The sequence below is a fragment of the Penicillium soppii genome, assembly GCF_028829465.1.
Source record: "Penicillium soppii strain IBT 18220 chromosome Unknown utg000004l, whole genome shotgun sequence".
In the NCBI taxonomy this organism is placed as follows: domain Eukaryota; kingdom Fungi; phylum Ascomycota; class Eurotiomycetes; order Eurotiales; family Aspergillaceae; genus Penicillium; species Penicillium soppii.
Window position 1 is genome coordinate 4434203 of NW_026643234.1, and position 15313 is coordinate 4449515.

General features: G+C 48.5%; 7 protein-coding genes across 7 annotated transcripts; 4 read left to right on the forward strand and 3 right to left on the reverse strand.

Moving 5' to 3' along the window:
- Positions 1–1044: 1044 nt before the first annotated feature.
- N7529_005094 (transcription initiation factor IIA large subunit) lies at positions 1045–2603 on the reverse strand (the record flags this gene model as incomplete). The annotated part of the gene is made up of 4 exons (XM_057240621.1): positions 1045–1084; positions 1135–2087; positions 2341–2442; positions 2586–2603. 4 exons carry the CDS (start codon positions 2601–2603, stop codon positions 1045–1047), a joined length of 1113 nt encoding a protein of 370 aa, XP_057099916.1.
- Positions 2604–3320: 717 nt separating this feature from the next.
- N7529_005095 (WD40 repeat domain-containing protein) lies at positions 3321–5207 on the reverse strand (the record flags this gene model as incomplete). The annotated part of the gene is made up of 1 exon (XM_057240622.1): positions 3321–5207. The coding sequence occupies one exon, from the start codon at positions 5205–5207 to the stop codon at positions 3321–3323; it is 1887 nt and encodes a 628-aa protein (XP_057099917.1).
- A 629-nt stretch (positions 5208–5836) lies between these two features.
- N7529_005096 (Kelch motif domain protein) lies at positions 5837–8062 on the forward strand (the record flags this gene model as incomplete). The annotated part of the gene is made up of 4 exons (XM_057240623.1): positions 5837–6020; positions 6068–6154; positions 6232–6750; positions 6801–8062. 4 exons carry the CDS (start codon positions 5837–5839, stop codon positions 8060–8062), a joined length of 2052 nt encoding a protein of 683 aa, XP_057099918.1.
- A 409-nt stretch (positions 8063–8471) lies between these two features.
- N7529_005097 (uncharacterized protein) lies at positions 8472–10097 on the forward strand (the record flags this gene model as incomplete). Its single annotated transcript, XM_057240624.1, has 4 exons — positions 8472–8725; positions 8790–9262; positions 9316–9901; positions 9959–10097. The coding sequence occupies 4 exons, from the start codon at positions 8472–8474 to the stop codon at positions 10095–10097; spliced, it is 1452 nt and encodes a 483-aa protein (XP_057099919.1).
- Positions 10098–10899: 802 nt separating this feature from the next.
- N7529_005098 (uncharacterized protein) lies at positions 10900–11424 on the forward strand (the record flags this gene model as incomplete). The annotated part of the gene is made up of 1 exon (XM_057240625.1): positions 10900–11424. The coding sequence occupies one exon, from the start codon at positions 10900–10902 to the stop codon at positions 11422–11424; it is 525 nt and encodes a 174-aa protein (XP_057099920.1).
- A 419-nt stretch (positions 11425–11843) lies between these two features.
- Positions 11844–13517, forward strand: N7529_005099 (Zn(II)2Cys6 transcription factor domain-containing protein; the record flags this gene model as incomplete). The annotated part of the gene is made up of 1 exon (XM_057240626.1): positions 11844–13517. One exon carries the CDS (start codon positions 11844–11846, stop codon positions 13515–13517), a length of 1674 nt encoding a protein of 557 aa, XP_057099921.1.
- Positions 13518–14019: 502 nt separating this feature from the next.
- Positions 14020–14352, reverse strand: N7529_005100 (RNA recognition motif domain eukaryote; the record flags this gene model as incomplete). Its single annotated transcript, XM_057240627.1, has 1 exon — positions 14020–14352. One exon carries the CDS (start codon positions 14350–14352, stop codon positions 14020–14022), a length of 333 nt encoding a protein of 110 aa, XP_057099922.1.
- Between the last annotated feature and the right edge of the window lie 961 nt (positions 14353–15313).

Below are 15313 nucleotides of genomic sequence, written 5' to 3' on the forward strand. Positions count from 1 at the left end.
CCTCTTTAGCCAACCTATCCAAATGACCTTGAAACTTCTCAAAAACACAATCATCGTCAAGAGGTTGTTTATGTTTCTGCGGTCTGCGATCAAACCGAGGATTCCGTATTTGAAAGCGACCTACCCAATGTGAGCCGATCTCCGGGGGTTCAGTAGTCGGATCGGTATGCGCGTCTTTTAGAATTGCATTGGCTGCGGCGCCAATTTGGGATGGCTCGATGGTGGCGCCATCTTTTTCGAATTCTTCAATGTACTTAAACAGAGCTTCTTCTTGTTCGGAGTTGAGTTTTCGGCCGTTGGCTTCCCGCTCAAAGATTGATTTCCCGCCGAGCCATCGTCGTCGGAGTCGGTTTTCGGGAACCCCGAATTCGCGCGCGGTTTTGGAGAAATTGCGCTTTGGTTGCTCTGATAGGAAAGCTAGGGCTTTGGTGATCTGAACTTCGATTTCTGTATTGTTGGCTTTTGGCATTTTAGAGTTGTTGAGAGAAGGGTGACGGATATAGAAATTAGAGAAATCTGGTGTTTGGGTGATTTCTTCTGTGTGGACCAGGCTGTCTGATCGTTATATGCCACGCTGCTAACATAGAGAGCATGGATGGAGTAGTACAGTAAATGCACATATAATTATTTTTACAATGGAATTTCTGGCTTATTGATGTCGAGAGTCACTCAATTGGTTTTATTGGACGTAGCCGTACCGGCGATTCATTCTAATACAAAGCCAACCATACGGTATGGCAAAGAGATGGGGCAAAAATAGCAAACCCATCCATCCTCACTAGTTAGCGCCGTGAGCCACTGAGAGCTCAAAATCAAACAAAAACACGGGAAAACCCGGTAACGGATATGTCGATATCTGGGTAGTGGAATCATAAAAGAGATATTTCGCTTGCACAAACCGTTTCGAGAGCGTAAGTGGAAAGGCGTATAGATTTGTTTTCGTTTGTGTCGTAAACACAATAATGGGAAATTGTTACAGAACGGGGAAGTAAAGTCGTCAATGGATGTTGGAAGATGGATTGGAGAAATATTGTGGCGTGGTGACTACCATTCGAACTCGCCTTGGCCCTTGTGGAAGACATATCTAGAAAAGTTAGTATAAGGCAAGTATTGAAGGTGCAGATACAATCTTACTCTTTTCCACCACTGGTCAGGATGCCGTCCTTCAGGGTGCACTTCCACTTGTTCTTCACACGTTGGACCTTGTCATACGTGCAAAGCATGACTTGGCCTTCTGATTCGTCTTGGTCGTGATCATCTGCAATAAGATCATCCGGATCATCAAGATCAGAGTTGATGGCATCTTCATCTTCTTCCTTGACCTCGCCGTCTGCGCCATCAAATTGGCCAGCCATTCGAGGAACCGCAGATGCCTCGGTAGTATTTTGACTGAGGGACGCGCTCAGGGCTGCACGGCGGGCAATCTTAGCAGATGATTCATGCTCATCTAGGGGTCGCATGAGACCACCGGCCTCATATTGGCTCATGCGCTGCTTTAGGTGCTCGCGAAGGAGACGGTCGCCCTCTCCACTCTCAGCAGCCGCCCTGCGGCGTGCGACCTCGGCCTTCCAGTCCGTCATGGGGTCATCTCCACCATCGGTCTGTCCTCCCATAGGAGGGTAGCCATGTTCTTGTTTGATATGTGGCATCTGTCCATGGGCATTGGGGTGCATCTGAGGATATCCTTGTCCAGCCTGTGCCTGGGCTTGCATTTGACTAACAGAATTCGCAGCGGCGGCACCGTACTTTTGCTGAAGGGCAGTCGCAGCCCGGTCGCGAGCAGACTGCGCGTTCATACCATGCGGGGGCATGGGGTTGTTCATTTGGGGCATTCCAGGCTGGCTGTTGTGTCCAGGCTCGGTCTTAATGCGAGGACCTCCCATAGGCATGGAAGACGGCATTGGCGGGGGAGCATGTTGAGGGATGGAGACGGGTGGGGGAATGTATTGTTGTTGCTGAGGTGGTGGTCGAGGAGCATTAGAGGGGACAGTAGTAGAAGGATGGATGGCGTTCTGAGCAGGCTGCTGCGGGGCAGGATCCCAGGGGAAGTCAGCAACGTTGACCGAAGAGAGCTTCGCTTGCCAGGTCTGTTTAATATTTATTAGCATAAGTATACCAATATAAAGTCATGGACGAATTAAATTGTCGCTGGGGCGGAGGCTTGGCAGTCTAACACCTAAGCGGGTAACAGCGGCACATATAAAGGTAGACTCATAAGTCGGTGTTCCCCCATAAGCACCGCCTCCCGCACCTCGGATCTCCCCGCTTTTGGCCGACCAAAAGCAACCACGCCAGAATACCACGAAGGGCACAGAAGATGAGGGGAAATATATAAATCACCTTTCGCAGATCGTGCAGAGTCTGTTGATCGACACCGCTTTCTTCGAAGTCAACCTGTGAGGAGTCACAGACCTCCTGGATGACCTTCTCAAAGACGACACCCTATGAAGCGATGGTGTTAGCTCTCGCGTCCGGATGAAAGAAAACCGAAATGAGACATGTGTGAGGATCAAGAACACTCGAGAGGATAGATACTATGGGCGCGGGTGTGGATAGACCGAGTAGATCCCGTTGGTTGGACTTACGACTTGTTGGTTCGACATGGTGGTCGCTGAGGAAGAGGAACTGAATTCGATGCAAGGGCGAGAGAGCAAGAAAACTGAGAGATCAAGCTCTTTCTGAGCAATGAAAGCTTAGGAAAGCTCAAGAAGTAGAGCGCTCCGTCGCAAGTTGCCGAAAGGGTGATCGCACGGTCTAGGAATGACGCAATGTCGAGAGAAAGATTGGGCAAACTAAGGATTTCGCACCAAGGAGCGAAGCAGTATCGTTAGAAGTAGGTTCCAAAATACTAAACGTTTAAAAAGCGAGATGGGGATATTCCCGATGAGTTGGCAAAGGTGAAAGTCACGGCTCTGCGGTGGAAATCCCTCTGGGTCCGAGATGCTTACATAATCCAACCGCTTGCTATAGAAATTTGGTATATTCAAGACCTCTGTGAATTAGAAGAGAAAACCATTCCGCATTATTCTACAGACTAAGGTGTGAGTGACAAACTCCATGCTAGGGAAGATATTTTTTTTGAGAAAATAGACGACCACATTGAATTAAAAACAACCATAAGAATGGCATTTGTACAGTTTGTACGACCAGCTTATGGCAAAATAAATACAACGAAAAAAGAAACACCATCCAAAACACCGAGATCATTCTAGCCATGGGAAAAAAAAGCCATAACACCAAAATTATTGTCCCAGCCCATCAATGCTTTCAAGTATGAACCAGGGTATCGAGCGAAGTAAAGAGAAATATGCAAAGTCCGCTTAGCGGATGGTCATTGACTTGGTCATCTGAGCCTTGCTTCCGACACCACCCTCACGAGCAGCGGAGGCACTGCTGCCAGCCTTGCGCTCGAAGATCTTCCAGAACTTCAAGCTCTCATCAGCGGCAGTGGTAGCCAGCATCTGGCCATCGGGGCTGATGGCGCTGTGAAGAACACGAGTCTCGTGAGCAGGGATCTCGACATTGCGGACCAGAGTAGGGTAGCTCCAGATGCTGAGAGAATTGTCGGGGAATCCGCTGGAGCTGACAATCTCGCGGTAGTGGTTGCTCCAACGCAGAGAAGTGACCTGGGAGCCAGTGTCGATGCTGTTGGTACGGGCACCAGTCGTGGTGTTCCAGAAATGGATGTGACGGTCATATGAACCACCACCGGTGGCAAGAAGGTTAGATTGCCACGGGCACCAACTGAGAGCCTTGACGGCAGCGCGGTGGTTGGTCTTGGTGAATTTGGGAGCAGTGAGGGAACGAGCGTCCCAGATGTTCACAAGGTTATCATTTCCACCGGTGGCAAGCTGGGCACCGTCGGCACGCCATTCGAGGCCGCAGACCTCGGAGGTGTGGGAGACCAGCTCAGCAATTTTGTGCTCGGCGATGCGAACATCGTGGTTGTATACGAGACCACTGCGGGCTCCAGTGGACAGAGTGTGCTTGTTCCAGCCCATGACACCAACACGGGAGTCATGGCCATACATGCTGCGCAGCTTGGAGCCTTCCTCGACGTCCCAGATCTGGACTTCGCCAGTTCCCAAGCCAACTCCAACGTAAGCACCATCGCCACTCCACTTCACACTGCTCACGTAAGTGTCGGGCGAGGTTTCCAAAAGACAGTTAACAGTTCCAGATTCAGCGGACCAAACATAGACATTGCGCTCAAGACCGATGGCGACCTGGTTGCCGGAGCTCCAGTCGAGCAAGTTGAGATAATAGTCATCAAGAAGACCAGGTGCATCCAAAACACGTTCGGGGGCAGTTTGCACTCGGCGACGGAACTGAGCAGCTGTGGACTTGGCAGGGCGAAGAGGACGGTTGTACTGAGCACGAAGATCGATGGGCTTCGAGGATTCTGGGGGAGGAGGCTTGAAGGCGAGAATCCGAGTGTTCATGTTCACTCCGCAGGCTTCAGCCAGAGAGGACTTGTAGGCAGCGGCATCAGGAGCCGGCCGAGTATAAGTAGAAGGCTCGTTGTCTTCCAAGCCCATGTTTCCCAAAGCAGCAGCAAGATCATCATCGGATCCACGGGTACCAATGTCGAAAGCACTAGCTGCGGAGGCGAGGACTGATGATCCGTCACCACCACCACCACCACTCTTGGGGCGTTGACCCTCTTCGGGCTTCGCAGCACCAGTTGTGGCCAAACCTTCACTTGCGGCCCGGTTTGGGATGAAACGATCACCAGCGTTGTGGGAGATACGCACGGTCGTCTTGCTGGAACGAGTGCGAGGAGGAGCTTCTCTGCGGACGACACGTTCCTTCTCTTTCGAAGGAGTATTCGCAGTTGTGGCGCTTGTTCCGGTCAGAGTCCAATCAGAGACTCCGAGTTCCAGGTGCTTGGGTGACTTGCGTGTGCGGGCGATATTCGATTTGGGAGAATCACGGTAGGTGCTGCGTGTTGGCTTCGAAACGGACGTCTTCGGAACAGAGGTCCTGGAAACAGACGACTTGGCAAAATGAGCGGACAGATTTCCACCGTATACAGACTTGGTTTGAGTGCGGCTTGAATCGGACTGGCGAGGAGGTGTGAAAGGTGACTCTTGGGCACTTGCACGAGGGTTTGGTGAAGGGCTCAAAGGCATACGGCCTCCAGCAGTCTTGGAAGAGAAAAGCCCATGGTGGCTCTTCACCGGAGTAGACACAGTGACAGAAGTCATAGTGATATAAAATACAGGTAGGCGCAATGAGACCAATCCCAATAGAAGATGCAGAATACTAAACGATGTGGTTGATACAGATCAAACAATGGGATAGTATGCAGATATTTGAGGATAGTAAAAGAGAAAGAGTCGTATGAATGATGAAGAAAAGGAGATCGAAGCCCAGGGGAAGGAATAAATAGAAGTATACTTAGCTATTCTTGCTAAAACCACGAAATTCTCCCCAGCAACGGTCACCAGGCCAACATTCTACCGCATTGGGATTAGCGTGAGCTGACACATCATGCCAGGCGCTTGCCTCTTTTGATGATGAGCGTCTTGGCATTAGTCCACTCGCAATTGCCTCATTCAAGTTGGGCAAAAGGACCAAGAAATCGCCAATTTAAAAGATAATCCATTGCATATTCCTTGATTTTTCTCTTAACTTCAAAGGGATGATGGTTGTTTATAACAACTTGATTGAGGTGGCCACATTCTCTTGCTTCTGGGATGGCGCATCCATCTCCTCGTTCTAGTAATCCCCACCACGCTGTTCTCTCTTAGTTCCACCAAGACCCACTCGAACGATCGAACGACGTCGCCCTGGGATCTTCGAGGCCTTTTACATATTTTGTCTTCTTGGGACGATGCAGGACGCTTACTTGATGCCTGCCAGTACGGCCCTTGCTCGTCGGACCAGCGCGGACTATCGTCCCAGCATCAAAAAATCACAAGGACATGTCCCCGCCTGCTTGGTCAATGCCTCGGTGACGTACTGCAGCAATGATCGCATTTATGCATTCGGAGGATTCGACCAGTATACCGATGAAGGTCGGAGTTTCCTCTGTAATCTTTAGAATTATACTAATCTATACTAGTCTACAACCACGTGCTCAAGTTAGACCTGGAGACTCTGCGGTGGGAACTTGTTGATAACTACGGCGATATTCCCGGAGTGCGCATGGGTAATGACTCTCTCTCTTCTCATTCGCCCGTCACACATAGTCCACAGCACTCTAATTCGGTGATCTTTCTTTGACAGGACATACTGCGACATTGTACCAAGGCGATAAATTGATCGTCTTTGGAGGCGAAAATGAACATACCGACTACCTATCCGACGTCATTATCCTTGACCTGAACACCTTCACCTGGACACTCCCCGAGATTCGCGGATCAATTCCGCGCGGCAGAGCGCGCCATGCCGCAGTGATTCACGAAGACAAGCTTTTCATCGTGGGCGGAGTGACGGGGGAGAAGAATGTGATCTTAGACGACTTGACATATCTGGACCTACAAACCTGGACCTGGTCCCGAACCTGGAGTTTCACCGCACGCTTCGATCATACCGCATGGGTCTGGGGCAACCGCCTTTGGATCTTCGGTGGATTAGGCCCAAACATGGAACGGACAACTGATATTTGGTGGCTCGACCTCAAAGGATCCCCATCACTGGCCGGAAACATCACCCCCAAGGTAGCGTCGACTCCCTGGACGTCAATCTATCCACCACTCATCTCCCAGACTCCGTATCTAGTAGCCCTCATCAAATGTCTCCCCGGTCCGGCATCTATGCTGCGAATTCGGGAAGTGTGCAGGTGCGCAATCTAGGTCGACGCAAGCCCGTTGCGCCTGGTGCCATCTCACGTCTCCGTTTCAGCTCTGGTCCCCATGTCCCCTCTCTATTTTCTGGTACTCATTTCCATTCCTTTGCATCTGGTGTTCTTCTCGATCTGATCACGCCCTCGGAGACCGTACGGTCGCATGATTGTAATCTGTCGGCCCTGGAACTCAACTCGCTGCGTTGGCAGCGGCTCGCCGATGGGCAAGAGATCTTTCGTCCCGGTTACAGGTGGCACTACTGCACAGTCAATGATGCGGGGACCAAAGCGTGGCTCTTGGGATGTAGTCTCGACACCACCAATGTACCCGGTGGCAGTGATGGCAATCACATGAGTGAAGTTCTCACCATCGATCTAGAAAGGTACGGTCTGTTGGGCAACGGGTTATCGGCTGAGTGTCCCGAGCAGGACTCCCCTTGGCCATATGGCCAAACAGGACCTTCTCAGTTATCTGGGCTTGGGGCAGATCTAGCCGCTGACTTCGATCAATCTCCCGAGTCAGGCAGCGGTACTGATTTTGTTATCACTGCTATCTGCGATGATCACGAAGGCTCAGTCTCGGAAGAGATGAGCGACATGCCGAACCCTTCCACATATCAGACACAGCCAACCTTTGTGGAACCAAACTCCTCAACGTCAGAACCCATCCATGTCCACCGAATCATTCTGCAGATGCGGTGGCCACATTTCAAGCGCTTGTACTCGGCGCAGATGGCCGAGTATCATACCAAACGCATGCATATACCCGAGCCTTATTCCGTCGTGCGCGCCTTTCTGTACTACCTGTACACGGACAGTATTGCCGGTCATCCGGAGTACTGTTCGAGTGTTGTTGATGTTGCTGGCATGCTTGTCATGGCAAATCTTTACGACATGCCCAAGCTTCGGCTGTTGTGCGTCAATCGACTAAGTCGAGAGCTCGACGTAGACAATGCAGCGATCGTATGGGAGCGCGCAGGGCGAACCAATGAACATTGGCTCATGCGCCGAGCCGCTCAATTCTGTCTGACATACTGGGGTCGCGTGGTACGGACAGAGGGTTTCAAGTCCCTGAGCCACCAAAGTCTGATTCAGCTCTGTGAGGTGGTGGACACGGAAGGTCGCATCATCGCAGGACCAGAGCTAGAGATGGTCACGTTAGGGGCTGATGGTTTAGGGGACCGAGACAAAAGCTCTCGACTACGCCTAGGCTCTACCGCGGACGAGCTGTCAGAGTCAGAAGGCGACGACGAAGGCATGGAAATTTCATGAAAATAAAACGAATGGGGCACGCATTATCGTCCGGAGTTCTTGGCGGGGTCGCATTTTTCTGAATCTAGCATTATTTGATGAACATAAAATCGTTTATACTCTTAATCTGTAACTCTCAACCTGTAACCCTATAAATTTTTGACGGTGAACGGGCCGGTCAACCCGCGGCTGCCGCTAACACCCTTTTGGGTAGAGAGGGGTGGAGCCTGACGCTCTCGGCGCGGCGTCTCCTCCGCGCGGAGATCATTCCTGTCACGATAAGGAAGCTCTAAAGCGTGTCTCAGAATTTTCATAGAGTTTCAGGAAAAAAATGGATACATGCTGAAATTACATAAATGTCGATGTGCGCTGAAATTCAACTCAAACAGGTTGGCAAACGGCTTCTGCGTCAATTCCAATTCCAACCGTTATGGGGTCTATCGAACAATCCACTTTGCCCTCAGATTTCATCTGGGGCTTCGCAACAGCTGCGTATCAGATTGAGGGCGCTGTCAAAGAAGATGGTCGGGGGCCGTCTATTTGGGATACTTTTTGCAAGATTCCCGGTAAAATCGCCGGCAGCGGCTCTGGAGATGTGGCTTGCGACTCGTATCATCGAACACACGAGGATATCGCCTTATTGAAAGAATGCGGTGCTTCGGCTTACCGATTTTCCCTGTCTTGGTGCGTTGATTCTCTGATTTTTGACTGTTTATACCTCTTCTAATTGACGTCTTCGAATATATAGGTCTCGCATTATCCCGCTCGGCGGCCGCAACGACCCTATCAACGAGAAAGGCCTGCAATTCTATACGAAATTCGTTGATGATCTGATTGCCGCGGGTATCACGCCTATGATCACACTGTTCCACTGGGATCTTCCCGATGAGCTCGATAAGCGTTACGGCGGATTCCTCAATAAAGAAGAATTTGTTGCCGACTTTGCACACTATGCCCGTATAGTATTTACAGCTTTTGGTCCCAAGGTTAAGCACTGGATTACTTTCAATGAGCCTTGGTGCAGTAGTGTTCTTGGATACAACAATGGGTCGTTTGCGCCTGGTCATACGAGTGATCGTACCAAAAGCCCCGTGGGAAATAGCTCGACTGAGCCATGGATTGTTGGTCACAGCATTCTCATTGCTCATGGAGCTGCGGTGAAGATATATCGTGATGAATTCAAGGCGAAAGACGGTGGGGAGATTGGAATCACGCTCAATGGTATGTAAATTTTCCTGTGAATTATTGACTTCAAACTAAAAAAACAATAACAGGCGACTGGGCTGAACCATGGGACCCGGAAAATCCAGCCGATGTGGAAGCCTGTGACCGCAAAATCGAATTCGCAATCTCATGGTTTGCAGACCCAATCTACCACGGCAAATACCCAGACAGCATGATCAAGCAATTAGGTTCTCGTCTGCCCGCTTGGACAAAAGAGGACATCGCACTTGTGCATGGCAGCAATGATTTCTACGGCATGAACCACTACTGTGCGAACTTCATCCGCGCCAAGACAGGAGAGCCAGAACTCGACGATATTGCAGGCAATCTGGAGCTGTTACTTGAAGACAAGAATGGTGTCAGTGTCGGGCCTATTACACAGTCACCTTGGCTGCGACCCTCTGCGATTGGATTCCGGAAGTTGCTTAAATGGCTCAGTGAGCGGTATGGGTATCCTAAGATCTATGTCACGGAGAACGGGACTAGTGTTCTGGGTGAGAACGACATGGAGCTGGATGAGCTGCTCAATGATGAGTTCCGTGTGCAGTATTTCCGGGATTACATTGGTGCTATGGCTGATGCTTATACATTGGACGGTGTTAATGTGCGAGCTTATATGGCTTGGAGTCTTATGGAGTATGTTTCTTGTTTCTCTATATTTGGGCTGAATCATGCTAATTCGTTTGCTTGCAGTAACTTTGAGTGGGCTGAAGGATACGAGACTCGCTTTGGTGTTACTTATGTTGATTATGACCATGATCAAAAGAGGATGCCGAAGAAGAGTGCCAAAGAGATCAGCAAGATCTTTGAGCGTTTGATTGAGAAGGCTTAGATTGGATGCGGCGCAATTTATTTTGATGATAGGGACACAGCAGAATGTCATTTTACTAGAATTATTTACAAATAATTTGAGTAAGATGGCTGCTTTTAATCAGCCTCATGAAACTCAGCCCAAGTAGTTGGTTCAATATTGGTAATTGTTCCATTGAAGTCACAAAGTTGAAAAATGACAGACTTCATTGACGCTTGGAGCGTCTCAAGGAACTTAAATTACATTGATGGATTTTTCTTCATTGCCATAATACATGATTGCTTTTTCTAAAAGTACAAGACTGATCTGGGTTTAGTTGAGTAGAAGTGTAACAAAGGGAGAGAAGAGTGGTGATCTGGCTGCACGGCGGGGAAGTGTGGCGCCTATAACCCTCGCCCGCCTCAGCGGGTCGGAGCTTGAATTGCCCCCGGGCATCTAAAGATTTAGGAACAGCTGGTACCGAAATCAACCTGCTATAGTAAAATGTCTAGCAAAATGGAGTCAGTGGACGCAAAACACAAAGACATACAGAGGGAGACCGAGCGACAGCAGATTATGGGCCAGATTCGGAATATTTTCGGTAAGGCAGCTAGCCGAAGCGAGTAGGAGACCAACAGGATAATATGTGAGAATCTGAGATCGAATGATAACAAGAAAAACACAGAACAGGAACAGGAAAAAGTGCATGAGAAACATGTTGTACGCAGCTCTCCATTGCGCGGCACATCAACAAGTGAGTGATACCGGGGAACTTAGTAATTCCGCATCCGAATCAGATCTGATTCGTTTCTGCTTTTTTTATAGCGTATATCCCCCAAGCAATATGAGCATAACCCAAATCTCAAAGAGGCTCTCATCATCACCCCAAAGATTTCCAGATTGCTGCTTGGGGATCTCGAGCACCTTGATCGCCCACCTCTCTTCCATCCTTCCTAAGAAACCCACATTCACCGTTTCCGTGGGCAGCGGATCTGGTTTACTCGAAGCTTTAATCGTAAACCACGATGAAAATGTGACAGTGCAAGGTGTTGAGATTGGCTCAGCTGTCAATCGATATATTGCCGAAGAACACATGAACGTCGTGATCGGAGGCTGGGGACTCTGCTCTGCTGCTCAACAGGCCACAGCATGGATGTTTGTCTACCCCCGCGACCCGAAACTCATCAAAAAGTACATTGATACATATGGTGATCGACCTCTTGAGTTGATTGCATGGCTCGGGCCGAAGGTGGACTGGCCAGATTATGAGCTGCAGTTTCGCCAATCTTCGTTTTCCGAGTTGACTTATCCGGATGATATTGGACTAACACCGTATGAGGTTATGGTTATTGCAAGGAGATCATGTTAACATAAGCCAGTGGAATTGTCTGGAGTCTGCCGTTGGAATGAAATGTATATACATCGAACCTAGTACATAAGAAGCTATATCTCGCATGAGGTTTGAACCGTTCGCTGACGATATACAACGAGCAAGTTCTTCAAATGCTAATTTGTAGACATCAAGATACTAACTGCATCAAAACTCTAGATCAACTGGCGTATTCTAAAAATAGTGCCTTCTGCCTGTTCTCCACGGACAGAATTTTAGAGTCAATGTGGGGAGACCCCCCTCTAATCGTTAACTTTCTGCTTCATTCCCATTCGCAAGATATCTATAATTGGAGATGATAGAATGTTCCAATGATGGAAAAGTCCCAGTCCACCCTTCAAAGGGGCCGCATCGGTGCCACAAAATCTCGATTTGGCTGTAAAACCTGCAAGTAAGGTATGCCGCTTAGTTTGTTAGGATTCAAGCCTAACCATGACAGGATCCGGAGGGTGAAATGCGGAGAAGAGAGACCCAAGTGTCTGCGGTGCGCAAGCACTGGGCGCAAATGTGACTTTGAGACAGAGGAGCTCTCACCCCCCGCGCCATCTACTCCGCCTTTTCTGAACCCACGTTACACACCCTCTTTATCTCCAAATTCGGGGAGGAGAGAGCGCCGGGCATTTGAATACTATTTTCAGCATGCAGCTCAATATCTTTCTGGCGGTATGGACATTGACTTTTGGACTGGTGTGGTCCCACAAATTTGCCGCACTGAACCTGCTGTGTGGGATGCCATAATCGCTATTAGCGCTTTATTTGAGTGCCCAGAGCAATCATCGCATTTCACTTTCCTGGGAACCCAAGAAAGGGATCGTGCGCTCAAACAAGCCCATCAAGAGGCTTTGGTTTGGTATTCCAGATCAATATCTGGTATTCATTCCCAAATTGAGCGTGGTAGCGCGGATCCTTACATCGCTCTTGTCAGCTGCGTACTATTCATCTGTGTAGAAACTATTCAAGGACGCATGGAAGAAGCTCTACGACTTCTCCAGCAGGGGTTTATGTTGATTCAGGATCTCCGCACGAGGGCTTGCCATGGAACAGTCTCTCCTACAAAATCCGCTTTGTTAGAACACACAATCATTCCGCTGTTCTTACGCTTGAACACCGTTGCTCTTAATATATCAGGTACTCAGGTCAGCGAGCTCTTTTCTGTTTCAGAAGATACAGAATACGTGTTTCCATCTCTTGCCTCTGCTCGGCAAGGCATTACCACATTAGCTGCCGAATGCATGATCTTCCAACGAGAAGCAGAAGTACACCTGGAAGCCGTCAGTGGAGATACAGGTGTAAGCCAAGATCTTTTTGCTCGACAAGAGTATTTAAGGTTTCGGCTTGCGGGTTGGCTGCGTGCCTATACCGAGATCTGCCAAACTCTACGTCGCAAATGCTCCCCTAGCTCTAGATCATCCCCCCACACGGAGCCAACTCTTCTCACTTACCATGCCGCTGCCTTGATTCTTGTCTCTGGCTGTTTGACGCAACACGAAACCGTGTACGATACTCAAATGGCTGAGTTCGAAACAATCGTTGAGCAGTCAAGTCTGATTCTGGAGGCAATAGCCGGACCAAATGGTGCGCCACCGCCATTTACCTTTGAGATGGGTGTCGGATTACCGCTATATTTGACTGCGCTCAAGTGTCGTCATCCGGCTCTCAGACGAAGAGCTCTACAGCTGCTACAACAGGGGCCTCCTGTTCAAGGATTCTATAAATGTTCCCCTGGTGCTGCTTTAGCCGGGGCTCTCATGGCCCTCGAGGAGAAACAAAGCATTCAACTGGCTGAAACCATGGATCAAAGCCATACTGCTAGAGTTAGTGGCATCATAAACTCTGATAATTACTACGATTTCACCCTACCACTTTCAGCGGTCATCCCTGAGGAGGCCCGTATATGTTACGTTGGTGTTTTCAAACTTGGAAATGGTATTCCACATAATGTTTCTCAAGAGAATGTTGAAAAATGGAATCGCGGCCCAGAGCAGCTTTTTGTGTCATTCAGACGACTACGACGTGACCATGAGTCTGACAAATGGGAGTCCATTCATGATTGTGTACCCTTAGAATTTTGAGTTCAAATTTTTCTTTTGATATCTCAATAGTACACCTGAAACGGCTCATTACTGAGGCTATACGATGCTAATTGGGCAAAGTAACTCAGAATCGAGCTGAAGCAACAGAAGACCATATTAACCGGGCAAGATTCGAATATAAGGATACAGTTGTCTTGGCGAAAATTGGAAAACGGAGCTCATATTTCGTGTGTCTTAATGTAGCTCATGCTTTTCATGCCGCTTCTTCTCGTTCATGGCGTCTACCCGCTCCTAACACAGTATTGCACAATATTGCCAACAAATCTCCGCTCTTCAGCTTTTGTCACTTACAAGTTATAGACTGGTCTTCATATCTGATGTCATGCTTCTCTGACCCGACCATCCTATCTGGGCTTTTTTGCTCAACGATGAGGAAGATGACAGAATTGCGAATGAAATATTGTTCATCAAAATTGTCAAAGAATCAAATGCCGAGCTTCAAAGACTTGTCCACGACAATATCTTCATGAGAGCAAAGAACTTACTGCAGCTTAAGGAAACAGCAGATGAACTGAAGAACGCCCAATCGAGCCTTCGCAATAATGTTGCTTAGTTCGAAGAAGATATGAGCCAGCTTCCTGAGCTCGTTCATCGCGCAGAGCACTTTGCTAGGGCAAAAGACAGAACACAGAACTTCCTTTATACTCCTTCCACCGACTTCGGAGTCTTTCAACAACTGCTCCACGGTGTTGTTAAAACGCCATGGCTCCATGGGAACCTCTTTCGGAAGGGGTTGCTCTTCGGAAGGTGGAGGAGTAGGCTCTTCGGAACGTGGGTGCAGGGGTAGGTTCTTTGGTAGGCTCGACCTCTTCATTCCTTCTTTCTTTTCGCCTAGGCTATTTTCACTGGGCTCTTTGCTCCTACTTGGCTCCTACTTGGCTCCTACTTGGCTCCTACTTGGCTCCTACTTGGCTCCTACTTGGCTCCTACTTGGCTCCTACTTGGCTCTCACATTCTCCACATATTCAACCATCTGATCGAATTAATCCAGTTCACACAGGATCCTCCTATCTAGCCTTTTTCCTAAAAAAACCTCAAAGATTATCTTACTATAGCTGTGTGTATTACCTGGCGGGGTTTATCAGAGTAAACGAGCCTACCTTTTTCCAAAGGTTGGGTGTTATAGGCGCCATTTCAGCATATAGGGTCAAAACTATATCAGAGACATTGATCTACCATTACGCATCTCGACCATTTTGATCACTTAATTTATACTGGCATGTACGTTTGAAAAGACATATCTGCCAGCTCTCAGGTTATTCATCTGCCACTAGCTCAGCGCTGGGCAGATCCAGCGTCTACAGGAGCCGTCAACTATCGAGCGTTTTAGCAAAGATTCCTAGATCTGTGCAGACGACGACTATGCAAGCAATACCTTGAGTGATTGCGTTGAGTTCCACAAACTTTCTCAAAAAGCTGAAAAAGAAATTGAGGTTTTGCCAGAGTCATAGTTCAAAGTGAGCCTCAAGCAACTTTACAATTTATGCTTTCCAAGATCTCTTTTTCAAGTCCTTATCATTATCTTAGCATGGCATGGTTTCTGCTAACTACGCACGTCTTGATCGTTGTCTTGCTTATCGTTCTCGACTCGAGATGCCCATCAGCTAATCTTATTGCGTTCTGCTTTTGCTGTGTTCTTCTTTCTTTAAACTTAGTGTTTTTTGCCCTTTGTGCCGTTTCTTTTTCTCTATTTGCTGCATTCCACGTTAATCTATAGCATCAAGAATTCAAAAATAGGCCAAAAGCTACGTATTCACCAGTCATTCGTGTATTAG